At 44.8% G+C, this 27849-nt stretch overlaps 1 protein-coding gene across 2 annotated transcripts in view; it reads left to right on the top strand.

Moving 5' to 3' along the window:
- LOC115619158 (zinc finger protein 131-like) overlaps positions 1–21083 on the top strand; it is a 32852-nt gene extending 11769 nt beyond the window's left edge. For both annotated transcript variants that reach the window (XM_030511207.1, XM_030511208.1), the window contains one exon: positions 19963–21083. In XM_030511207.1, coding sequence (XP_030367067.1) covers positions 19963–20625 — 663 coding nt within the window. In that variant the 3' untranslated portion in view covers positions 20626–21083. The remainder of the gene's footprint in view (positions 1–19962) is intronic.
- Positions 21084–27849: the final 6766 nt, after the last annotated feature.

The raw sequence follows: 27849 nt of genomic DNA, 5'->3' as shown, positions 1-27849 counted from the left end.
GAGCGGGTCCAGAAAAGGGCAACAAAGCTGGTGAAGGGTCTGGAGAATAAATCTTAAGAGGAACGGCCGAGGGAACTGGGGGTGTGTAGATGTGTAGTCTGGAGAAGAGAAGGCTCGAGGGGGACCTTATTGCTCTCTACAACTACCTGAGAGGAGGTTGTAGTGAGGTAGGGGGTTGGTCTCTTCTCCCAAGTAACAAGTGATAGGACAAGAGGTAATGACCTCAAGCTGCACCAGGGGAGGTTTAGACTGAATATTAGGAAAAAATTCTTCACCGAGAGGGTGATGAGGTATTGGAACAGGCTTCCCAGGGAAGTGGTGGAATCAACATCCCTGGAAGTGTTCAAAAATCCTGTGGATGAGGCCCTTAGTGACATGATTTAGTGGTGGTCTTGGCAGCCCTGGGGTAATGGTTGGACTTGATGATCTTAAAGGTCTTTTCCAACCTAGTTCATTCTATGATTCTATAATTCCATGTAGCATCAGTTGCATGATGTGTAGAGGAGAACTTCCCTTTGAACATCCAGCCCAGCATGGGTAACCGGGATGCCAGCAGCAGCTGTTCTTCAGTGCCAATCATTTCTGAAGCAGCTCGAACCCCTTCATAGGCTGCCAGTATCTCTTTTTCAGTGGGAGTATAGCTGGCTTCAGATCCTCTGAATCCCTGACTCCAAAAGCCATGGGGTTGACCTCAAGTCTCCTCTGGAGCTTTCTGCCGAAGGCTCCAGGTAGGACCATTCTCCCCAGCTGTGGTGTAAAGCACATTTTTCACCTCTGGCCCGGTCTGGACTGGTCCAGGGGTTCCTGCATGAACTATCTCTTGTTTAATTTGTTCAAATACTTCCTGTTGCTCAGGGCCCCATTTGATATCATTCTGGAGGCAGGCCCCTCTAATAGCGATCATAAGATTCTCCACTTCTTGTACAAAGGGATTAGAATTCCTTTTCCTAGGAGTCGGAGTAAGATCAGCTCTTCCACTCAGTCTGGCAAATGGCTCACCAGAGACTGGAGCAGCAACTTTCTTGGGACGATCACCATTGACCATTGTTTTCCTTTTCAGTTCACATACCTGTTCCTCCAGAAGTGAGGTGGGTTTTCCATCCCATTTTCTCATGTCGTCTTCATGATCCCGCAGGTAAAACCATAGGGTGCCCCGTCGCGTGTACCTCCTATATCTTCCCTCTTGAGCAATAGGGCACCTTCTGTTAGTAGCTGACATGTGGGTCTGTACTCATGGGGAGCTGCATAGATCATCTCTCAGTTGTTTGAACTCCTGGGACACTTTTTCCACAGCTGAAATGATGGAAGGGGTGAGATTGTCTTCAAACTCTCAGACATGATGAGTCAGTTCATCCACTGTTGGTGCTGCTGCATCCCTCCTGCTCATTTATGCCAATGAGTGGGCATATGATGATGGCGCACTCCATGTAAATTTCCACCACATGGGTCGTGTACATTTGACTTCATCTGGATTTACAGGTGCATTCCCAGCATCTGGCTTACGATAGATCACCTCTGAAATGGCTAATTCCCTCAGGTACTGGAGGCCTTTCTCTGTCGTGGTCCACTTGCCTGGGTGACATAGAACATCATCTTTGTAGGGATACCTTTCCTTCACACCTGCCAAGATCCAACTCCAGAGGCTGAGGACCCGTTTCTCTTTCACAATTGCTTTGTCAATTCCCCCTTCCCTAGCAAGTGGTCCCAGCTGCTTTGCTTTCCTACCCTCTAGTTCATGACTGTCGGCCCCATTGTCCCAGCATCGGAGCATCCAGGTGATGATGAAATCTTTTTGCGTATTCCACAGCTCATTCAAGGACAGGGATTGAGAAGTTACTTCTTCCTCTGTTTCTTGTACCAGTTCCTCTCGTTCAGATGTCATCCCCTCTAATTCGTGCATTGAGTTTTCATTTTCTTCGCTACACGAGTTGCTTTTCATGCTTTTCCTTTGCTTTTCCTCTTGCTTATACTGGCTAATGATATTGGCACAGATTGGCCCTTTGGTTCAGCTGCAGTGCCTGCTACTGGGATTGGAGTGGCTGCAGTGTCTTTCCCTGGAGTTGGAGTGGTTGCTGTGCTCCTTGCTGGGGATGGAGCAGTCACGTTGTCTGTTGCTTTGCCATCAGATCCAGAGACATCTTTTTCCTGCTTCTTGCAGAACAGGGCTCTGTAGGCGTAGGCCAAACCCCAGCATGTTGTGGTGATTTGTCCCTCTCTGGTATTGCCAGGACGACAGCTCACCCTGCCTGAGAGTTCTGCTAATTTTTCTGGATTTTGCACTTGTTCAGGTGTGAAGTTCCAAAGCACTGGAGGGGCCCACTGGCCTAGGTACTTGCCCATACTATCCCACACACCCTGCCACTCATGACTGTCCAGTCTCGGGGAAGATCTCTTGGTGGTATTTTTAGACAGTTGTTTAACCTTAGACAAGACCCGAGGCTGATCCTGCTTTGCTTCCGAGATCAGCCAATATCGGGCGTTCTCGGGGTGGTATGGCCGTAGGTAAAATGTATGCAGTATATGCAGCAACATGCAGATTCCTAGCAAAAGGAGCAGGCTCGTTTCAAGGGCATTCAAAGGATATTTAAAATCTTTAAAATTCTCAAATGCTACTGTAAATAGCCTGGTGGGGGAGCGGAAGGTGCGGGAGGATGTATCCTTCATAGGTTGGCCCTCCAAGGGGGGGAAAAAAGAGGTGTAATTGTTAACAATTCCCATTACATGCCTCTAAAAGTATAGAGGTGATGGCCACACTGAGAACACATACCAGATTGGTTTTACAATAATTCTATTGTATTACAAGCCATTATCATAAAATACAACAAAACAAGAACCTTAGCCCAGGCCCCAAAACTGATAAACACTAAACCAGCAAATATTGGCTGCAAGTAAGGTGTGACATAATGAAACTCTGAGCCCAAGCACAACAATTCCAAGAGCAAATAAATCAATATTGTGATGAGTGACTATTTAATCCAAAACAATGAATGCTTATCACAAATATGTTTTGACACACTCTGGTCAGATCTGTTGTTATCTTAACCTTTTGTGTCTCAGCTTGGCTGCCACAATGGACTGTCATGGTTTAAGCCCAGACGGTAACTCAGAACCACGCAGCTTGCTTGCTCCCCCCCCTCCCCTTCTCCTCCCCTGCTCCTGGCAGGATGGGGAGGAGTATCAGAAAAAATGTAAATCCCACAGGTTGAGATAAGAACAGTCCAATAACTAAAGTATAATACAAAACTACTACTACTACCGCTAATAATAATAATGATAAGGGAAATAACGGGAGAGAGAATATAAAATGAAAAAGGGAAGGGAAAAAAACAATGAACACAAATGATTCACAATACAATTGTTCACCACCTGCCGACTGATACCCAGCCTGACCGGAGCAGTGATCTGGGTGTTCCGGGTAACTCCCCCCAGTTTATATACTGGGCATGATATGCTATGGTATGGAATACCCCTTCGGCTAGTTTGGGTCAGCTGTCCTGTGTCTGCTTCCTCCCAGCTTCTTGTGCCCCTTCCTCACTGGTAGAGCATGAGAGACTGAGAAGTCCTTGATCAGGGTAAGCATTATTTAGCAACAACTAAAACATCGGTGTGTTATCAGCATTGTTCTCAGACTAAAGCCGAAACACAGCACTGCACCAGCTAGTAAGAAGAAGAAAAATAACTGTTACAGCTGAACCCAGGACAGACCCCACCTGGAGTGTTGCATTCAGCTCTGGGGCCCCCAACACAAGAGGGGTGTAGACGCAGTTGAGCAAATCTGGAGGAGGACCACAAAAAAGATCAGAGGGCTGGTGCACCTCTCCTATGAAGACAGGCTGAGAGAGTTTGGCTTGTTCAGCCTGGAGAAGAGAAGGCTCTGGAGTGACCTTATAGCAGTCTTCCAGTACCTAAAGGGGGTCTACAAGGTATCTGGACTTTTTACAAGGGCATGTAGTGATAGAACAAGGAGGAATGGTTTTAAACTGAGTGTAGACTTAGATTAGATATTGGGGAGAAATTCTTTAGTACGAGAGTGAGGCACTGGCATAGGTTGCCCAGAGAAGTTGTGGCTGTGCCCCATCCCTGGAAGTGTTCATGGCTAGGTTGGATGGGGCTTTGAGCAACCTGGTCTACTGGAAGGTGTCCCTGTTCATGGGAGGGGGGAACTAGATGATCTTTAAGGTCCCTTCCAGCCCAAACCATTCTATGATCTTGTGTTTAAGTAGAAGTTTCACTAGTTCAGTTGCATCATTTATTCAGCCTGCAGCAACTACAGCAATTCTTGGATAAATTTTTCTTCTTTTTTTTTTTTCCTCTTTAGAAATATACATCAATAGCTTTCAATAAATAAAATACTGACTCACTGAAAGAACAGGATAAAACAAAATTGTGCTTCCTTGATGAGCACTTTTGGTGCTCTTCATTCTATGCCTTGATACCGAATTAGGCTCCACATGGCAAGAGCAGTAGTTATGTCCTTGGGCATTACTGATGGTCATAACATTTATGTATGACTGTTATCATGCAGCCACTTGCTCACTCCTTCTTCCCCCCACCCCAGGATGAGAGGAGAATTGAGGAAAAAAAAAAAGTTAAAACCCGGGGGTTAAGATGAGAATATTTAAGAGTATATAATAAGTTTAATAATTGAAATAAAGTAATATGAAATAATAATGGGAATTAGAGGAATAAAACAAACAAAAGAAACTTTGAAGTGATGCACAGTACAGTTGTCCACCACCTGCTGGTCTATGCCCAGCCCATCCCTGAGTAGTGATCCTTCCCTTCTGGCCAACTCCTCCCCAGTTTATATACTGAACATGATGTTCTATCTGTTGTGGTTTAAACCCAGCCGGTAACTATCACACAGATGCTTGCTCACACCCCCCCCTTCCCCCTCCCCAGGCAGGATGGGGAGGAGAATATAAAGAACGTAAAACCTGTGGGTTGAGATAAGAACAGTTTAATAACTAAAGTACAATATAATACTACTACTATTACTAAGGGAAATAACAAGGGGAAAACCAAAGCAAAACAAACAAGATCCTATGGTATTAGTATTGGAAAAAGATAATAAGAATTTGCTTTAAAAAATGATCATGACACTTGGAAAAAAATGTAAACTGTTAGATTCTGATTCAAACGTAATGATGACGATGGAAGATACAGATTTGCACTGTTGTTCAGCATGTAGTATTGGGAAAAGGTGTTTGATATTAAATGATGACAAGATCAGATGTTGGTAGCTCCAGATAGTGGGAATAGTCATAAAAATAACTACAGAGGGAGTGATAATTTTAGTCCTATAGCAGAGAGAACCCCAGCACAACAACATCCTGTAGTAGTGGCTCCTTTCTGGCAGGCTGTAAGTCCAGGAGGAAAGCCTGTATTTGTTAGAGTGCCTTTTAATACTTCTGACTTAATGAATTGGAAGGAATCAGCTGGATCATATAGAGAAAACCCAGAGAAAATGTACAGCTCTTTCAAGATAGTCATTGAAAATCATAATCCAGATTGGAACGATATACAGGTTTTATTAAGTCATTTGTTTAAACCAGAAGAAAAAAGAATGGTAATGGAAATACGATAAGACCCCTAGGAATCAATCAATGTGTCTTTTGCAAAGAGCAAGGACAGTGGAAAAATGAGTGCCCCCCCCAAAAATAAAGCATTAGCCAGCCTCAGGAAATACCTCCTGAAGCTGATTTACTTATAATGGGAACTGAATCTGAATGAAAGCTGGAGAATGTTTTTAGTAGATACAGGAGCAAAATGTTCTGTTATAAATACTTGTAAAGGACCCTTGAGTCAATTTTCTATTGTTGGAGCCAGAGGAAAGCAAGAAGTTAAGTCATTCTTAAAACCATTGAAATGTAAAATTGGAGGATTTTTTTTTGTACTTACTGGAGTGCCCAATGCCTCTTCTAGGATGGGATTTATTAAATAAACTAGGAGCACAAATTAACTTTGAAAATGGAAAGGTCCAAGTTCATTTACCTAAAGCTAATGCTTGGCAAGCTCAAGTATATTTGTTAGATGGAGACAGAAAACAAAGAAAAGGAATTTGAAAACATTCCAGAGGAAATCAAGAATGCAGTTACTCCTTTTGTATGGGCAACTGAAAACCTGGAAAAGTGAAAAATACTGAACTGGTGAAAATTGAACTGAAATCAGGAGTTTGCCTGGTAAGAAAGAAACAGTACCCTATCAGTAGGGAAGACAGAAAAGGTTTGGAGGCAATAGTGAATAATTTCCTTAAATATGGACTTTTGAGAGAATGTCAATCTGAATAGAATACTCCCATTCTTCCAGTGAAAAAGCATATACATTCTTAACAACTGTTCTTTTGCATGCCTTTGGAAGAAAACAGCTAAAAAAATTTTTGCCTTTGAATGGGAGGACCCACTGACTGGGAAGAGAACTTAGCTCTTCTGGTTTGTGTTACCACAAGGATTCAAAAATAGCCCAACCATCTTTAAACAATCCTGGCCAAGAAATTGGAGTAGTGGCCAGGTAAGGAAAGCCAAATAACCCTTCTTCAGTATGTGGATATTTTATTGAGGGCAGATACTGCTGAGATCTGTAAAGAAAAGACTGTTCTCCTAAATTTCTTAGGAAGGGCTGGGTATCGAGTATCAGAAAAGAAAGTACAAATTGTAAACCAGACTGTTGCGGATTTGAGATTTCCCAGAGACAATGAAAATTGGGAAATGACAGAAAAGAAGCCATTTGTAGAATGTGCCATCCTCCCCCCCGCAATCTAAAAGAAAAAAAATAAGTGATTCTAATCATGACTGCTTGCAAATTATTGAACAGGTATACGCTAGTAGGCCAAATTTGAAAGATGTTCCTCTTGAAGCTCCAGGCGAAGAACTATACACTGATGGAAGCAACTTTCTTGTGAGATGAGAGAGGAAGGCTGGCTATGCTGCAGTAACCCTAACTGAAGATTGAGAAATTAAAGCATTCAGAAATAATTGCCTTAACCAGAGCTCTAGAAGTGACTGATGGAAAAAGAGTTAATCATGACCATGGAGCTATTTGGAAAGAACAAGGGCTTGTATTGCCAGCGGTACACCTATAAAATATGGGACAGAGATCTTAAACTTATTAAAAACAATACAAAAACCAAAGGAAGTTGCTATAATCCATTGCAAGGCCCACCAGAAATGAAATTCTAATGTAATTTAAGGAAACCAGAGAGCAGATGAGGCTGAAAAACATATGGCACTGAGTGCCACAATTTATGTTCTAATTCCATCAAAAGAAATAGAACCCCTGGAATGTAAGGAAAAAGAAGATAAATTGGCCAATCTACTACAGTGCAAAAAGGACGATAAAGGATGGTGGATCACATCACATGGACAATCTATACTGACTGCTGAAATGATGAGAAAATGATGATTAAAACTCATGATGAGATGCTGTCATTTAAACCCAGCGGCAACTAAGTAACACGCAGCTGCTTGCTCACCCCCCCCTTCCTGGGTGGGACAGGGAGGATAATCAGAAGAATGTAAAAACCACAGGTTCAGATAAGAACATTTTAATAACTAAAATTAAGTACAGTATAATACTATTACTACTACTACTAATAATAATAATAGGGGAATAACAAGGAAAGAGATATAAAACTAAAAGGGGAAAGGGAAAAAAACCAACAATGATAACCAATAACAGTGATGCATAATACAATTACCACCTGCTGACCGATACCCAGTCCGACCTGAGCAGCGATCAGTCCCTTCTGGGTGACTCCCCCCAGTTTATATACTGGGCATGACATGCTGTGGTAAGGAATACTCCTTTGGCTAGTTTGGGTCAGGTGTCCTGTCTCTGCTCCCTCCTGGCTTCTTGTGCCCCTCCTCACTGGCAGAGCATGAGAAACTGAGAAGTCCTTGGTCGGGGTAAGTGCTAGTTAGCAAAAAATAAAACAATTGTGTGTTATCAGTATTATTCTCAGGCTAAAGCCAAAACACAGTACGGTACCAGCTACTAGGAAGAAAACTGGGACTCTATCCCAGCTGAAACCAGGACAGTATCCACCCCTTATTCCATACCATTCACGTCATGCCAGGTCTCACACTTCCCACCATCACCTTTCCTGTCTTTCGATAGAAAGATATATATATACACGAACACACAAATATCATTCCCTTAGTTTATGGAACATCCCTAGAAAATTTCGTTAAGTTAATTCAGTCCATGACTTGGGGCTCCATCTGTCATAGCAGTCTCTCAGGGCAGGAAAGATGAATGGTGTGTGGTGTTAGATTGTAGCATGTTGAAGCCAGTTGAGGTTGCATCATCTGCTGCACTTGTCCAGTTTTATGAAAATTCATTAATGTGGTGATCAAAAGGGACTCAGGTTCAGATCCTCAAATCCAGAGCGGAGGGGACAGGTGCCCCGAGGCGTCGAATGCAGTGATGGGTGTATAGCCTCCATGGAAGTTATCATATTCAATATTCTACAGCATCATACAGTTTAATTCATTGATTATTTTCACCCAAAAATCAAATCTATCTGTTGTGGTTTAAACCCAGCTGGTAACTAAGAACCACACAGATGCTTGCTCACACCCCCCTTCCCCCTCCCCAGGTGGGACAGGGAGGAGAATATAAAGAATGTGAAACCTGTGGGTTGAGATAAGAACAGTTTAATAACTAAAGTACAATATAATACTACTACTAATAATAAGGGAAATAACAAGGGGAGAGAATATTAAACTGAAAGTAGAAAGGGGAAAACCAAAACAAACCAACCAAACAAAAAACAACAAACATAAGCGATGCACAATAGAGTTGCTCACCACCCGCTGACTGATACCCAGCCCGACCTGAGCAGCGATTGGTCCTTTCTGGGTAACTCCCCCCAGTTTATATGCTGGGCATGACGTGCTGTGGTATGGAATATCCCTTTGGCTAGTTTGGGTCAAGTGTTCTGGCTCTGCTCCCTTCTGGCTTCTTGTGCCCCTCCTCACTGGCAGAGCATGAGAGATTGCAAATTCCTTGATCAGGGAAGGTTCTACTTAACACACTAATGTTTCAGTTGTTGCTATCAGCATTATTCCCAGACTAAAGCCACAATACAGCACTATACCAGCTACTAGAAAGAAAATTAACTCAATCTCAACTGAAACCAGGACACTATGGTATGGAATATCCATATGGAGTGTGGAGCTCTGCCTGGGGATGGACGAGGACCCAACTGAGAGCTTATAGGTCAGGATTAAAGGGAGGGTAGGGACAGGGGACATTACAGTGGGGGTCTGCTACAGGCCACCTGACCAGGAAGAATGAGTAGATCATGCCCTCTATAGGCAGATAGGTGCGGCCTCACGTTCACAAGCCCTGGGGCTCATGGGGGGGACTTCAACCACCCCTATATCTGTTGGAGGGACAACACAGCAGGGCACAAGCAATCCGGGAGGTTCCTGGAATGCATTGATAATAACCTCCTTCTCCAAATGATGGAGGAACCAACAAGGACAGGGGCTATGCTGGACCTTGTTCTCACCAATGAGGAGGGGCCGGTGGGGAATGTGCCCATTGCTTTCAGTGTAGTTTTTAACAGCCCGTTGTACTGTTGGATTTTCCCAGAGCCATGTGCATGGTAGGGCACCATGGTAGGTTGTTCCGGAAATGAGTCCCATTGTCTGACTCAATTCTCTCTGGGGTGCCGTGTCGCCACAAGACTTGTTTCTCAAGGCCAAGCATAGTGTTCCGGGCAGTGGCGTGGGGCACAGCGTATGTTTCCAGCCATCCGGTGGTTGTTTCCACCATGGTAAGCACATAGCGCTTGCCTTGGCGGGTCGGTGGGAGTGTGATATAGTCAATCTGCCAGGCCTCCCCATATTTATACTTCAGCCATCATCCTCCATACCAGAGAGGCTTTAACCACTTGGCTTGCTTAATTGCAGCGTGTCTCACATTCATGAATAACCTGGGTGATAGCGTCCATGGTCAAGTCCACCCCTCAATCATGAGCCCATCTATATGTTTCATCACTTCCTTGATGGCCTGAGGTGTCATGGGCCAACAGGGCTAAAAATAATTCACCCTTATGTTGCCAATCTAAGTTCATCTGAGCCACTTCAATCTTAGCAGCTTTATCCACTTGCTGGTTGTTCTGGTGTTCCTCAGTGGCCCGACTCTTGGGTACATGAGCATCTACGTGGCGTACCTTCACCACCAGGTTCTGCACCCGAGCAGCGATATCTTGCCACAATGCAGCAGCCCAGATGGGTTTACCTCTGCGTTGCCAGTTGCTCTGCTTCCACTGCTGCAACCACCCCCACAGGGCATTTGCCACCATCCATGAGTCAGTATAGAGATAAAGTACTGGCCATTTTTCTCGTTCAGCAATGTCCAAGGCCAGTTGGATGGCTTTCACCTCTGCAAACTGGTTAGATTCACCTTCTACTTCTTTATACAATGGGGTCTCCTCAACACGTCACCTCCTCCTCTGGTGACATGGACTGTGGTGACATTCCAAAATCTTTGCCCTCTGGCCCGTCCATGGTCACTTCCAACATTCCTGGACAACTGGGATTTCCTATTTGACCTCGTTGTGTGATCAGTGCAACCCATTTACTCCATGTAGCATCAGTTGCATGATGTGTAGAGGAGACCCTGCCTTTGAACATCCAGCCCAGCACGGGCAACTGGGGTGCCAGGAGGAGCTGTGCTTCAGTGCCAATCACTTCTGAAGCATCTCGAACCCCTTCATAAGCTGCCAGTATCTCTTTTTCAGATGTAGTGGGCCTAGGATCCTCTGTATCCCCGACTCCAAAAGCCATGGGGTCAGCCTGGTATTATACCTTTGTTACTGGACTGCTCTTATCTCAACGCGTGGGAGTTACATTCTTTCGATTCTCCTCCTCATCCCTCCGGGAGCGGGGGGAGGAAGAAGGGGGGAGGGAGTGAGCGAGCAGCTGTGTAGTTCTGAGTTACCGGCTGGGCTTAAACCACAACAAGTCTCCCCTGGAGCTTTCTGCCAGAGGCTCCAGGTAGGACCATTCTTCCTGGCTGCAGTGTAGAGCACGTTTTTCACAATTTACATACCCCTCCAAGTAAAAGCAAACTGTGGCCTGCACTCTGCTGTAAAGGCATTGGGAAAAATGCATTGTCAATATCAATTGTGGAATACCACTTGGCTACCTTTGGCTCCATATTGAAGTTCTAGCATGTCTGGTATGGCAGCACTCAGTGGCGGCGTGACTTTGTTCAGGCCACGATAGTGTACTGTTAATCTCCAGCCTCCATTAGACTTTTGTACTTGCCGCATTTGTCTATCAAAGGGTGAGCAGGTCCTGTTGAATCACTCCTTAGATCTCCAGGTGACAAATCAGCTTATGGATGAGAATGAGGGAGTCTCATTTGGTGTGATATTGCCACTGGTGCACTGTTGTGATAGCAATTGGCACCTGTTGTTCTTCAACCTTCAGCAACCCCACAGCAGAAGGATCCTCTGAGAGACCAGGCAAGGTGGACAGCTGCTTCATTTTCTCCGTCTCCAAGGCAGCTATACCAAAAGTCTGTCACTTCAGAAATACAAATGGGTTCTGCCCCTGGGTTGCTTGATGGCTTTAGGGTACACTGTACAAGGGTGTCTACTAGAGCTTTATATTCCTGTGGGTCTGACATGCTAAGCCATCTGATCCACTCAGTCCAGTAAACCCAGTTGTCCCTCTCCTGCACCTGGCTGGAGTCTGGGCTCCTCTGGTCTTGACCATAGGATTCTCCACTTCTTGCAGAAATGGGTTAGAATTCCTTTCCATAGGATCGGGAGTAAGATCAACCCTTCCACTCTGTCTGGGAAACTGCCCACTGGAGATTGGAGCAGCAACTCTCCTGGAAGAACCCCCATTTGTGGTTGGTTTTCCTTGCAAGTCATGTACTTGTGCCTCTAGGTTGAGGTAGGTTTTCCATCCCACTTCCTCATGTCCTCTCTATGGTCTTGCAGGTAAAACCACAGAATACCCCATTGTCGTGGTTCCTTTTATATTCTCTTTCTTGAGAGAAAGGGCGCAGAGTCTCCCCTGGTGCTTTCTGCCAGAGGCTCCAGGTAGGACCATTCTACCTGTCTGTGGTGTAGAGCACATTTTTTACATCTTGCCCTGTCTGGACTGGCCCAAGGGCTACTGCATGAACTATCTCCTTTATAATTTGTTTAAAGGCTTGTTGTTGCTCAGGGCCCCATTTGAAATTGTTCTTCTTCCAGGTCACTTGATAGAGAGGATTTACAATCAGACTGTAATTTGGGATGTGCATTTTCCAAAACCCCACAACACCTAAGAAAGCTTGTGTTTCTTTCTTGTTAGTTGGTGGAGACATTGCTGTTATTTTGTTGATCGCATCCATTGGGATCTGATGATGTCTGTCTTGCCATTTAATTCCTAAAAACTGGATCTCCTGTGCAGGTTCCTTGACCTTACATTGTTTTATGGAAAAAACAGCCTTCAGAAGGATTTGGATTATTTTCTTCCCTTTTTCAAAAGATTCCTCCACTGTATTGCCCCATACGATGATGTCATCAATGTATTGCAGGTCTTCTGGAGCATTGCCCTGTTCCCACACAGTCTGGATCAATCCATGGCAGATGGTAGAGCTGTGTTTCCACCCCTGGGGCAGTCGATTCCAAGTGTACTGGACGCCCCTCCAAGTGAAAGCAAACTCTGGTCTGCATACTTTTTTCAAATATTTTACTAGTTTTCCTGGATCCTGCACCTCTTCAGGGGTCATATCCCAAAACATTGTAGGTGCCTGCTGTCCTAGGTCCTTGATCATACTATCATCTCACACACCCTGCCGCTCATAACTGTCCAGCCTTGGGGAAGATTTCCTGGTGGTATTCTTAGATAGTTGTTTAACCTTAAACAGGATCTGAACCATATTCAGCAACATGCCAGTTCCTAGCAAAAGGACCAGGTTGGTTTCAAGGGTATTCAAAGGATATTCAAAAATTTTAAAATTCTCAAACACTACTGTAATCAACCTGGAGGAGAAGGAAGGAGGGAAGAAAGAAAGGAAGCAAGGTGTAGGAAGATATCTCCCCCATATATTGACTGAGAAAAAGCAAAAAGTGTAATTATTAATAATTCCTATTAGCTGACTCCTTAAGTACAGAGGTGACAGCACTGCTGATTACACATACCAGATTAGTTTCATGATCAGCATTTCTATCATTTCATAAGCCAGTGTTACAAAGTACAACAAAATTATAATCTTAGCCCAGGCCCCAAGGATGTTAACTATCACCACAGGTAACACCTACTGCAAGTAAGGTGTTACATAATGCAACTCTGAGACCAAGCACAACAACTCTGAGAGCAAATAAATCAAAATTGTGACCAGCGACTATTAAACCAATGCAGTGAATGCTTTAACAAATTTGGTTTAACTCGCTCTGATCAGATCTGTTATCTCAACCCTTCAAGCCTCATGTTGGGTGCCAAAAAGGACTGTTGTGGTTTAACCCCAGCTGGCCACTAAGTACCACACAGCCACTTGCTCACTCCCCCCCCTCCTCCGGTGGGATTGAGAGGAGAATCGAAAAAAGGTAAAATCTATGGGTTTAGGTAAGAACCGTTTAATAATTGAGATAAAGTAAAATATAATAAGAAGAATCATAGTAATAATAAGAAATAAACAGGGAGAGAGGAATCAAACAAACAAACAGAAACCAAGTGATGCACAATACAATTGCTCACCATCTGCTGACTGATGCCCAGCCCTTCCCCAAGCAGTGATCAGCCTCTTCTGGCCAATTCACCCCAGTTTATATACTGAGGATTACAGAATTACAGAATTGTTAGGGTTGGAAGGCAGGGCTACCTAGAGCAGGTTACACAGGAACATTTCCAGGAGGGTTTTGAATGTCTCCTGATAGGGAGACTCCACAACCCTCCTGAGCAGCCTGTTCCAGTGCTCTGCCACCCTCAACGTAAAGTTCTTCCTCACACTGAGGTGAAACTTCTTGTGTTTTAGTTTATGGCCATTGTTCCTCATCCTGTCACTGGGCACCATTGAAAAGAGACTGGCACCATCCTCTTGGCACACGCCTTTGAGATATTGATATGCATTAATGAGATCAATGAGATCCCCTCTCAGTCTTCTCTAGACTAAACAGGCCCAGCTCCTGCAATCTCTCCTCATAAGAGAGATGCTCCAGACCCCTGATCATCCTTGTGGCCCTCTGCTGGACCCTCTCCAGTAGCTCCTTGTCTTTCATAGAATCAACTAGGTTGGAAAAGACCTTTAAGATCATCAAGTCCAACCGTTTCCCCAGGACTGCCAAATCCACCACTAAACCATGTCACTAAGGGCCTCATCTACACATTTTTTTTTATCAATTCCATGGACAGTGATTCCACCACTTCCCTGGGAAGCCTGTTCCAATACCTGACTACCCTTTTTGGTGAAGAAATTTTTCCTAATATCCAGTCTAAATCTCCCCTGGTGCAGCTTGAGGCCATTACCTCTTGTCCTATCACTTGTTACTTGGGAAAAGAGAGCAGCCACCTCCTTTCTCCATACTCCTTTCAGGTAGTCGTAGAAAGCGATAAGGTCCCCCCTGAGCCTCCTTTTCTCCAGACTAAACAACCCCATTTCCCTCAGCTGTTCCTCATCAGACTTGTGCTCTAGGCCCTTCACCAGCTTTGTTGCCCTTTTCTGGACCCGCTCCAGCACCTCAATGCTTTTCTTGTAGTGAGGGGCCCAGAACTGAACACAGTACTCGAGGTGCGGCCTCACCAGTGCCCAGTACAGGGGGATGTTCACTTCCCTGGCCCTGCTGACTATGCTATTTCTGATACAGGCCAGGATGCCATTGGCCTTCTTGGCTGCCTGGGCACACTGCAGGCTCATGTTCAACCATCCGTCAATCAGCACCCCCAGGTCCTTTCCTGCTGAGCAGCTTTCCAGCTACTATTCCCCAAGCCTGTAGAGCTGCATGGGGTTGTTGTGACCCAAATGCAGGACCCAGCACTTTGCCTTGTTGAACCTCATGCAAGTGGCCACAGTCCATCGATCCAGCCTGTCCAGATCCCTCTACAGACCCTTGCTACCCTCCAGCAGATCAACACTCCCAGCCAACTTGGTGTTGTCTGCAAATTTATTAAGGGTGCACTCAATCCCCTCATCCATATCATCAATGAAGATATTAAACAACACTGGCCCTAATACCGAGCCCTGAGGGACACCGCTAGTGACCAGTCGCCAACTAGATGTGACGTCATTCACCACTGCTTTTTGGGCTCTGCCATCCAGCCAATATTTTACCCAGTGAAGAATATACCTCTCCAGGCCATGATCAGCCAGTTTCTCCAGGAGAATGCTGTGGGAGACAGTGTCAAATGCTTTACTGTCGTGGTTTAAGCCACGACATTTACTAAAGTTCAAATAGACAATGTCCACAGCCTTTCCCTCATCAACCAGGTCAGTCACCTTGTCATAGAAGGAGATAAGGTTGGTCAAGCAGGACCTGCCCTTCATGAAGCCATGCTGCCTGGGCCTGATCCCCCCATTTTCTCACACGTGCTGTGTGATCTCACTTAGGATGATCTGCTCCATGACCCTCCCTGGCACTGAGGTCAGGATGACAGGCCTGTAGTTTCTGGGGTCCTCCTTCCTGCCCTTTTTGTAGAGAGGTGTCATGTTGGCCAACCTCCAATCCTCAAGGACCTGCCCACTAGACCAGGACTGCTGATAAATGATGCAGAGTGGCTTGGTGAGCAAATCTGCCGGCTCCTTCAGCACTCTTGGGTGTAACCCATCCAGCCTCATAGACTTGTGTACATCTAAGTGGAGCAAGAGGTCACTAACCATTTCTTCCTGGATTATGTGGACTTCAATCAACTCCCCATGTCTGTAATCCAAGTCAGGGAACTGAATACCCTGATGATGGCTGGTGTAACTATTAAAGAGTGAGGCAAAGGCAGCATTAAGTACCTCAGCCTTTTCGTCATCCTCAGTCACTATGTTTCCCCTAGTATCCAGCAGAGGATGGAGGTTCTCCTTGGCCCTCCTTTTATTGCTAATATAGTTGTAAAAGTATTTTTTTATTATCTTTTATGGCAGTGGCCAGATTAAGTTCTAGCTGTGCCTTCGTCTTTCTAATTTTCTTCCTGCATAACCTAACAATATTCTTGTACTCCTCATGGGTCGACAGTCCCTTCTTCCACAGGAGATAAATTCTCTTTTTTTTCCTGAGTTCCACCAATATCTCCCTGTTCAGCCAGGCTGGTCTTCTTCCCTGCCAGTTCAATTTTCAGCACATGGGGACTGCCTGCTCCTGCACCTTGAAGATTTCATTCTTGAAGGGTGTCCAGCCTTCCTGGATCCCTTTGTCCTTCAGTAATGTATCCAAAGGGATTCTCCCAACTAGCATACTAAACAGGCCAAAGTCAGCCCTCCGGAAGTCTAAGGTGGAGGTTTTGCTAACCTTTTTCCTGACTTCTCCAAGGATTGAAAATTTAATCATTTCATGATCACTTTACCCAAGATGGCCTCCAACCATCACATCACCCACCAGTCCTTTTCTATTTGCGAATGGTGAATCTAGCTGGGCGTGTCCCCTAGTAGGCTCACTCACCAGCTGGGTCAGGAAATTATCTTCCACACCCTCTAAGAACCTCCTGGATTGTTTCCTCTCTGCTGTATTGTACTTCCAGCAGCCATCTGATAGGTTGAAGTCCCCCACGAGAACAAGGGCTAGCGATCGTGAAACTTCTCACAGTTGTTTGAAGAACACTTCATCTGTAGCTTTGTCCTGGTTGGGTGGTGTACAACAGACTCCTACCAAGATATCTGCATGATTGGCCTTCCCCCGATCTTCACCCACAAACTTTCAACCTTCTCACTCACAGCATTAAGTTCGAGGCAGTCAGTGCACTCCCTGGCATACAATGCAAACCCACCACCTCTTTTTTCTTGCCTATCCCTTCTGTAAAGCCTGTAACCATCCATTGTAGCACTCCAATCATGTGAATCATCCCTCCATGTTTCTGTGATGGCAACTATGTCATGGTTTTCCTGCTGCACAATGGCTTCCAGCTCCTCCTGTTTGTTGCCCATGCTGCGGGCATTGGCATAGATGCATTTAAGTTGCCCTGTGGATCTGGCCTCCAACAGTGGCATGATACCCCCTGGCTATAGTGAGCCTGGTTTTATCGCCTTCCCCCTTCAAACCTAGTTTAAAGCCCTCTCTATGAGCCCTGCTAGCTCCTTGGCTAGGATCCTTTTCCCCTTTTGGGACAGGCGTACCCCATCTGCTGCCAGCAGACCTGGTGCCATGTAAACCAAACCATGGTCAAAACCCCCAAAATTCTGATGTCGACACCAGTCAACAGTTTCTTATACTGAGGAGCCCAGAACTGGACACAGTACTCCAGATGTGGCCTCACTAGGGCCAAGTAGAGGGGGAGGATCCCCTCCCTTTGACCTGCTGGCCCCACTCCTCCTGATGTACCCCAGGATACTATTGGCCTTCCTAGTCACAAGGGCACACTGCCAGCTCATAGTCACCTTATCATCCACCAAAACTCCTAGGTCCTTCTCAGCTGAACTGCTCTTTAGTAGGTCAGCCCCCAACCTGTACTGGTACTTAGGGTTCTTCCTCCCCAGGTGCAGTACCCTACACTTGCTCTTGTTGAGCCTCATTAGGTTTTGTTAGGGTCTGTAGTCATCGTCCTCAGTAGTGGGAGTCCTCCAGGTTTTGTAGTTGGTATTGGAGCAAAGTGTCCCCAAGGGTCCGTAGTAGTCGTCGGAGATAGGTGTCCCCGTGGAGTTGTCCTCGTGGAGGTGTCCTTATGGAGGGTGTCCTCGTGGAGGTGTCCCCATGGAGGGTGTCCTATGATAGGGATTACCTTTTCCCTCTTTTATTATGAGTTGGGGGGAGTACCTCTGTTCTTAATGTCAAGTACTACACATTCCTGGTGGACCAGTTTCGCTGGTCTTGCAGCCAGCTCTTCAACTGCAGGTGTCTGCAGCAATTCTTGGGATAATGGGCAGCAATTCATCACACCAATCCTCAAGATAATGGACAGGAGAGTCTTAGCTCAGCTCCTCTCACCCATCTCTCAGACAATGGATGGTGGAATCCCATCTCAGCTTCCCATACCAATCTTTGAGACAATGGACAGTGGAGTCTGATTTCAGTTCAGTCTCTCACAGGTTTCTCTCCACCCAATTCTCCAACCTATCAAGGTCCTGCTGAATGGCAGCAGAGCCTTCATGTGTATCAGTCACTCCCCACAGCTTCATATCATCAGCAAACTTGCTGAGGGTACACTCTCTCCCTTCATCCACGTCACTGAGAAACAAGTTGAATAAGACCAGACCCAGTACTGATCCCTTGGGGAACACCACTGACTACAGGCCTCCAACTGGATTCTACTCCACTGATCAGGATCCTCTGAGCTCAGCAATTCAGCCAGTTTTTGATCCACCTCATTGCCCATTCATCTAACTCACATTTCCTAAGCTTACCTACGAGGATGTTATGGGAGACAGTGTCAAAAGCCTTGATGAAGTTGGGATATATAACATCCACTGCTCTCCCCTCATCGACCCATCTTGCCATGTCATCATAGAAGGCTATCGGATTGGTCAAGCATGACGTTCTGTGGTATGGAATATCCCTTTGGCTAGTTCTGGTCAGCTGTCCTGGCTATGCTCCCCCATGGCTTCTTGTGCCCCTCCTCACTTGCAGAGCATGAGACTGAAAAGTCCTTGATTGTAAGTGCTACTTAGCAACAACTAAAGCACGGGTGTGTTATCAGCATTGTTCTCAAACCAAAGCCAAAACACAGCACTGCATCAGCTATTAGGAAGAAAATTAACTCTATCCCAGCCGAAACCAGGGCAATGAATAAGTAATTTTGAGTGCTTATCTATAAGGTCAGTATTTTAAGAAGTGTGTGTGCAATTTCTTTCGGGGGGGGCAGGACAAAAAGCATGTCACTGGCATCAGAAACATGGTTTAAGACCTCAACAGCAAAATGGGTATATTCAGGTCCATTACACAGACCTGTTATTTGAGTTAATCCCTGTCCGATACTCCATCATCCTTCTGTGCTGTTGCTTTAAATTGAGGAGATGGAACATTGTTTCACAAATATTTGCCAATATTGAAGGGGTTCCGACAGTGAAATGCATGTTCAGCCACAAATACTTGCATGGACAAAAGACCTCTGAACCTGTTTCTTTGCTCCAAGCCTGATTCTACCCCCCTCTTCTCTCTACCCTGGCACCTCATTCATTTATGCAGTCACTGTGTGTTTTTCAGACTACTTACCTCAGTGCCAGCTGAAGGGAAGGAAGTGTGTTCCAGTGCTTTTTGAAACTAGTATGTTTGCATTCAAAGCAGTACTTTTAGACTTAAAGGAATGAAGTTTTAAGAGATTTTTATCTGCTGAAATCATTCAAGTATTTTTTTGAAATGGCAAAATGGGAGAGTTTAGTCTAGCCAGGTAAATCTTACAATGCCATGAACAAATAAAAGCTGATAAGGAAGTTTGTTAGTAGTACTGCATCTAGAACTTCAGTAAAATAACAGTTTGTATTACACTTTCATCATCTGATATTATTATATAAATAGCTTTCCACCCAAAATTCTAGCACCAGACATTTATTGGGGCATGAATCTGTATGTGAATTTCACATAAGGTTAAAATAAGAAAACTTTCAAATGCTGTACTGAGTCATAAATTTTGTAGGTATCCTGTGTATGCACAACTCAAAATGGCATACCATTTCTTAAAAAGAAATAAATACCAGGTCTTCTGTTCATCTGAAGCTGACTTCTCAGCTTTTATCTCTAATGTACATGGCAGGTTTGTTTTATTTTGTTTTTTAATCCAAGTAGCAAGAAACTACACTATGTGAAGCTATAATCTGAAATAGGCACTATACTTTGTCATATTTCTGTTGGCACCGTTTAACATACTGTATCTTTTGTTTCAGGTTTGTAACAGTGTGTTTAACAGCTGGGATCAATTCAAAGATCACTTGGTAATACATACTGGTGACAAACCCAACCACTGTACCTTATGTGATTTGTGGTTTATGCAAGGCAGTGAGCTGAGAAGGCATCTCAAAGACATGCACAATATTTCAGAACAAATAGTGACAGAAGAGGTTTTTCCAGTGGAAGCTGTAGAAGCTGAACCAGTAACATCAATGACTATAATAGAACAAGTGGAGCAAGTCCATGTCCTACCAGTAATTCAGGTGCAAGTGGATCCTGCACAGGTAACTGTGGAACAGATGCACCAGGATGTCATACAGGACAATCAAATAAAAGGCACACAGGTGGATGAACTGCAAGAACAGGTGCAAATTAGTTACTTAGAAGTTGAACATATTCAGACTGAACAAGGTGCTGAAGTTCATGTAGAGCAGTTACATGTTGAGCATGTAAATCAAATACAGGTGGAAGATGTACAGGCAGAACTTATAAGTGGAACAGACCTGGAACAAGTAGAATATGGAAGTGTTGATCAAGGAGAAGCAGAAGAAAAGGAAACTAGTCAAGTAGATGATGTAGATAAGGAAGATCATGAACAAGCTGAAGACTTAAAAACTCGACAATTAGCGGACACACAGAATGAAAAGGTGAATTACTAGGACAACCACACTGTGCAGGTTTAGGAATGAAATGCCCAATTATTTTTGTTAGCTTTTACATTGATTTTTGAACTGTCAGTGGTCACATTTCCAATATGCTGTCCTTTGGAAGCTGGACAAGTGGACCAAAGTTATCTTTCTTTATGTACAACTAAACTTCTCTTGCATGTGAAAAATAACTTACCCATTCATGTTATACCATGGAACAAAAACTACCAGAGACACGGACAGCTTTGTGAGGATTTTAATAATGAATAGCTTGTATCACTGTTACATCATCTCTAGGTATGGTTGGACTCAAATAACTGTGGTCAGCAGCTTGATGTCCAAGTGGAGATCAGTGACGAGTGGCATTCCTCAGGGGTTGGTATTGTGACCAGAGCTGTTCAACATCTTTGTCGGCAACATGTGGGGAAAAAGCATTGTTGCTGGAGGTCTCAGAGCACAAAAATCCTGTGCTTTTTCAACACTGGTTAAATTTCCACAAAACTCCTAGGGTGTTCAAGAGCCTAGTTCAGTAAAAGGCAATGTAGGTAATGTTATAGTGCTTTATATTTTTGCTTAAAATTGTCAGCTACTGATTTTTTATTTTTTTTTCATTAAATTTGGGGGGGGTGAAGGAGGAAACAGATTCCGTGTGGAGGCAGCAGGACACTTTAAAAGGAACACTTTAAATTAGGAAAAGCCCAGCAGAATCTGTGGTAAACATGAGCTGGAAGAAAGCTACCAGCAGACTCTTCTTTTATAAATTGTCATTTTTGAAAATTAGTATTTTTAAACATAAATATAGAGAAGACTTGTCTATATGGTATCGGGTTCCTGGGTTTTTTTAATTAAATTCTGACATTTGACACAATGACAGCTTGCAAATTTGGTAGGAGAGAAACAATGCTCTGCTGTTGCGCCCAGTGCTGCCTCCATTTAGACTCCTGCTGAGCCTGAGTGGGAGTGTGGTGTATGGGAAAATCACTTGGGGGGGGATGTTAGAGAAAACTGGGGCCTAACAGAAGTTGTAGTATTGCAAGAAACCTTTTTAGGGTGAAATACAGTTGCCACTTTCAGGACGGTTGGCATGCATGAAATCTACTCCACTACAGTTCCCCAGGCAACACAACCTGCTATCTTAGAGGAGCAATGGAGGGTGGAGTGGAGTGGAGACACTGTGGCCAGGCTCTGTTGTACTCCCTGCAGGATTGGGAATTTGATGGTACCATGCAGCTGACAAGCCACATAGCAGCTGTCAAATGGAAAATACAAGAGATGTCCGTTGCTGGGCCAGCAACTGTGGCAAAATCACTTTCCTTAGGTGAACCTTGTTCATTATAATCTCACTGCAATACTAATGCACACCTCCATCCCAAAGTTACCCGCCTCCAAGGTATGACCACTCCTCACTGAGCATGTGCTATTTTATCAGCTATATCTTTAAGAGAAAAGTGAGAGAATTTTACACCAATCAATAATAAAAGAATGTATGACTATATGACTAGAGTCACTCAAGCTCCACCTGAGAGTAAAGAAAAGTATAAAAGTGAATGAAAGAGGGGAGGAGTTAGAGAAGACTCCATCATAACTTCTGGGATCAGTTGATGGGCTGAACTTGTCTTCTCCCCCATAGGGACACCTATTGGGTAAGAACTTTTTATTATGCGTGTCAAGTGACTAATGCTAGCTGTTATTAGTGATTATAGTTTGGTTGTGTATCACTTCAAGCTTGTTTTTGCAGACAGTATCTTATCACCGGCAATCTCTGAACTTTATCCTGTCACAAACTTGTATTTTGTATAATAAAAATCTTCAGCTGAAGTCTGTTTTGTGTAAGTCTCCAGAGACTTGAATAATCGAAATAAGGGATTTGACTCGGTGACACTGTCGGTGAAGGTCCCTGAATAGGTTAGACAAATCACCCTCCGATTCAGTGGGCTGTCATAGAGTCGAGTACCGGGATGCAGACAGACTGGTCAAGCACAAGGGTCTCATCTTTCTTGGGAAACTGGCAGGCTGGTCAAATATAAAGGGTTCGAGGAAACCCCCCTTGTAATGTGACAGTATTGGTGTGCAGGGAAAATTTGGACAAGAAGGTGACACAACCCTTTAGACATAAACTGTTGACCAAGTCTGAGACTAGGATTGGTTCCAGCCACACCCAGCCCCTCTAAATATCTGAGGATCAGCTGGAAAGCAAGAGGGTCTTTTCTGAACCTCGTGACTCAGTGGGAGGGTCTTCCTAACACATCTTGTCCACTGGCCTAAGGCAACCACCCGTTCCATGACACAGTGGGAGCATGAGCAATCCTGGATGCCAGCCCCCTCAGCTGGGGCATCAGTGACCATGCAGGCCCCCCACCTCCGGGAGGTCATCCCTGCCACATGAGGGGAAGAGCGAGACAGGCAAATGGCAGGCTGCCTGACAGCAGCAAATAACAGGCAGTTGGCAGGAGCTGCAGTGACAATGAGGCGCGGGCTTGGTCTCCTGGGAGGTGGGAAGGGGCGGCAGGTGGAACCAGGGCTGGAGGGAGCTGTTTTTCAGGTACAGCAGTGGGAGCTCCAATGGCAGCTGGCTGTGTCCTCCTGCCCAGGCAGAGATCCGGCCTCCAGAGATGGCACTGCCTCAGCCGAGCACCCCAGGGTGGTCCTTGCTGGACTCTGCCGGCCGATCGCAGTGGGAAGTGGAGGTTGAGCCACTGAGTGTCGATTTGGATTGTTTTTTTCCTTTTCTCAAAAACTTCTCCTGTATTGCCCCACACGATAATGTCATCAATGTATTGCAGGTGTTCTGGAGCTTGACCATGTTCCAGTGCAGTCTGGATCAGTCTATGGCAGATGGTAAGGCTGTGTTTCCACTACTGGGCCAGTCGTCACAGAATCATAGAACAGTTAGGGTTGGAAAGGACCTTAAACATTTATTTCCAAACCCCTGCCACAGGCAGGGACACCTTCCACTAGACCACCTTGCTCAAAGCTCCATCCAACCTGGCTTTGGCCACTGCCAGGGAAGAGGTTCTTTACTGTGAGGGTGGTGAGGCACTGGAAAAGGTTGCCAAAGAAGTTGTGAATGCTCCATCCCTGGCAGTGTTCAAGGCCAGGTTGGACAGAACCTTGGGCGACATGGTTTAGTGTGAGGTGTCCCTGCCCATGGCAGGGGGGTTGGAACTAGATGATCTTAAGGTCCTTTCCAACCCTTACTATTCTATGATTCTAATGCATATCTGCATAAATACACAGTCATTTTCTCTAAACAAGGAAAGACATATTTCCTCAGTGATTTGAATGGGACTCAAAGAATTGTCTATTTCTTACTTCTTGTACTATAGCTTTCTTTTTCCAAAGAATTCCCCCCCCTCTTGAAAGCATGAGTCAAATTCAGTTTTAGTCAAGTAAATGAATCAGATGTAAATTTTGTCCTGTTTTTTAAAAGGCGAATAAAGACTTCGTTGCATCTCTGTTGCCTTAGAATACATGTTTAATGGAAGCTCTTTTTATCTTGGAAGAACAATTCTATGGCAAATAATTGACCAATTTGCATTATACCTCAGGGAAGGAAATAAAAGAGAGTGTCCAGGTTAAAGTTTTGAGATGGCAAATTTTATTTCAAAATACAGTCAGACTTCAAATTAAACTCTCCCATGTATTTCAAAGACCTGGGAAATCAATGGATGCTACTGATAAGTTCCTTTTTTGTCTTTGCTTTTAATTCAAGTTTCTGTGCAATTCAAAGACTAATTCTATTTCTATCTGTTTTTATCATGCAATATTGCAAAAAGGTAAAAGGGATTTTTTGTCCCCGTATTTAATTTCTACTTCACAGGTCAATGTATTAGCTTAGTATAGCTTGTATTATGTTGATTGTTGTGCATTTATTTTCTTTTCAATAATCATCTCCATGCAGTCTGCAGACTGTGGATTTGATGTTAGACTCCACCAGCTGGGCTGTACCTGACCTGTGTCAGCATCAGCTCAGCTGGGACTGAGGGGTTACATCTCAATGCTGAGGGCTCTGTGTAGCCTGTCTTCCTTGGTGCTCTCATCCAGGAGCTTATTCCAGCCCATCAGCAGATAACACTTGGGGAGGTGGAAAGGTGAGTCTATGCTGCACTCTGTCAGTAGCCCTGTAAGACTTCTGAACTTCTGCTGTCATGCAAATGCTGGTACAGGTATTGCCTGGCAGATGAGCGTGCTTATGCCAACTTAGCCTGATGGTCCACCTGCTGGGTGGCTCTCTGTGAGTCAACTTGTAGCACTCCCTGGATACAGCTAGTGACTGCCTATTAGAGGTCCTGGTAAGATCTTTTAGGGGTGTATCACAGATTAGGGCACACACCTGTGGGTTTTTCCTCTATTTCTTCTCTCTGATCTTGCAGAGAAAGAAGTTGGACTAAATGAATGTGGGAGCTTGCTTGGATCTATAATCTTCTGCCATCGTGATCTGTGCTGAGTGGTGCTCTCCATGCCCCCACTTGTCTCCAGTCAGTGGCTCTGGGAGTGGGCTGGTTGAGTAAGCTCCTCTGATCAAGGAAATACCCATGTTTGTCTTTAGGGGTCCATCCCAGAATGAATGTGGGATCAACCCAAAAAGATGAGGATTTCAGTCTTTCTCATGAGCTTGGGGGGTGTGTGTGTAATAACTACTGAACATGATTTAGAAATTAAACTTATATTTGAAAATGTAGCATTGTTCACACATAAAGGAAAAGATATAAAATTAAATGGACTTTCAGGGTAAAGTGTGACTGTACCTGGTATGCAAGGAATTCATAGAATCATAGAATCATAGAATCATAAGGGTTGGAAAGGACCTTAAGATCATCTAGTTCCAACCCCCCTGCCATGGGCAGGGACACCTTGCCCTAAACCACGTGGTTCAAGGCTCTGTCCAACCTGGCCTTGAACACCGCCAGGGATGGAGCATCCACAACCTCCCTGGGCAACCCATTCCAGTGCTTCACCACCCTCACTGTAAAGAACTTCTTCCTTATATCTAGTCTAAACTTCCCCTGTTTAAGTTTGAACCCATTACCCCTTGTCCTACCACTACAGTCCCTAATGAAGAGTCCCTCCCCAGCATCCTTGTAGACCCCCTTCAGATACTGGAAGGCTGCTATGAGGTCTCCATGAAGCCTTCTCTTCTCCAGGCTGAACAGCCCCAACTCTCTCAGCCTGTCTTCATACGGGAGGTGCTCCAGCCCTCTTATCATCCTCGTGGCCCTCCTCTGGACTTGCTCCAACAGCTCCATGTCCTTTTTATGTTGAGGACACCAGAACTGTATGCAGTACTCCAAGTGAGGTCTCATGAGAGCAGAGTAGAGGGGCAGGATCACCTCCTTCGACCTGCTGGTCACGCTTCTTTTGATGCAGCCCAGGATATGGTTGGCTTTCTGGGCTGCAAGCGCACACTGCTGGCTCATGTTAAGCTTCTCATCAACCAACACCCCCAAGTCCTTTTCTGCAGGGCTGCTCTGAATCTCTTCTCTGGCCAACCTGTAGCTGTGCCTGGGATTGCCCAGACCCAGGTGTAGGACCTTACACTTGGCTTGGTTAAACTTCATAAGGTTGGCATCAGCCCACCTCACAAGCTTGTCGAGGTCCCTCTGGATGGCATCCCTTCCCTCCAGCGTATCAACCGAACCACACAGCTTGGTGTTGTCGGCAAACTTGCTGAGGGCGCACTCAATCCCACTGTCCATGTCGCCGACAAAGATGTTGAACAGGACCGGTCCCAACACCGATCTCTGAGGGACACCACTCGTTACAGGTTTCCAACTGGACATCGAGCCATTTACCACAACTCTTTGCGTGCGGCCATCGAGCCAGTTTTTTATCCACTGAGTGGTCCATCTATCAAATTGATGTCTCTCCAATTTAGAGACAAGGATGTCGTGTGGGACAGTGTCGAATTCACTCCACAGCAGTTCCTGTGGCAACATTGCTTGACGGAGGATGGGGCAGAGTGGAGATTCTGTGGCCAATCTCTGTCATAGCACAAGTGGAGATGGGAACTAGGTGGTACTAAAAACTAACAAGCTGCATACTTGCTACCCTGAGCCAACAGTCTGTCGTCTTTTGACAAAATGCTGTCCTTTGTGCAAACTTTGATTCATTTTAATACATTTTAATACCAAAACACACCTCCATCTCCAATGCTACCCACCTCCAAAGTGAGACCACCCCTCCTCGAGCATGCTCTTTGAATTCTTTTTGGTATATACCTTTAAAAGCGAAGTGAGAGAATTTTACACCAATAACAATAAAGGTATGTATGACTAGAGTCACTCAAGCTCCACCTTGAAAGTGAAAAATAGTATAAAAATAGCCCAAGGAAGGGGGAATATCAGGGAAGACATCATTGTGGACAAGTCGAGGAAGATTCCATCAGCAGATTACCCTTGACTCCTGGGACCGGTTGACGAGCTGGACCTTTCTTCCCCCACCATAGGGATGCCTTTGGGTAAGACTTGCAGTGTATCCAGTGCTTCCCTGGGAAAATTAGGAATCTCTATATAGAGTTACTTTCTACTTTTATATTTTGAAGCCAGGCTGTATTATTCATAACTTTGTCACATGTTTGTACAATTCACAACCCTATTATTTGCACATGCTTTTTGCAGACAGTGTATTTATCACTGGCAATCCATAAGAACCTGTATCTGTTGCTTCAATAAACTGCACTGTTTAAGCAGCTAATCATAATAGTTTTCTCATTGAACATGACCAAATCCTTTAAGTGTGGCCATGTTAGTTCATGAGCACGATTAGGCTGAAGGTGCAGTGCGCTATTAGTGCATCCGGAATCGTGATTATTCAATGTATTGAATGCGACCGGACTGATAGTGGCAAATTGGGCATCACTCAGAATCTAAGCCTGGCCTCACCCAGCCCCTCTAATATCTGAGGACCAGCTGGAATGCAAGGGGGTTTATTTTCTGCCAAATTGTTTTGTCTCTTAACACAACACAGCACAGGGGGCACATGATCAAACACAAGATGCCTACAAGGCATGAAGGAATGGGGAGAATGGTGGAGGTTCCTCTGATGGAGAGAGACTGCAGAGATTGCATGAGCCTTTGCACCTATTTCTGCCTGCAGGATTGGATGTATATATATGGAAATAGATGGTTTATAAAGCAATTGTATAACAATAAATGCTTATGTTGGTCTTAAACTGGCTTATTTTATAAAATGAAACCCCACATAAGTAAAAAAGAAAAGAAAGGCTTGCACACTGAT

The sequence above is a fragment of the Strigops habroptila genome, chromosome W (genome assembly GCF_004027225.2).
Source record: "Strigops habroptila isolate Jane chromosome W, bStrHab1.2.pri, whole genome shotgun sequence".
NCBI lineage: Eukaryota > Metazoa > Chordata > Aves > Psittaciformes > Psittacidae > Strigops > Strigops habroptila.
The sequence above is the reverse complement of the archived record's forward strand: the minus strand, read 5'-3'. Positions and strand labels throughout refer to the sequence as shown.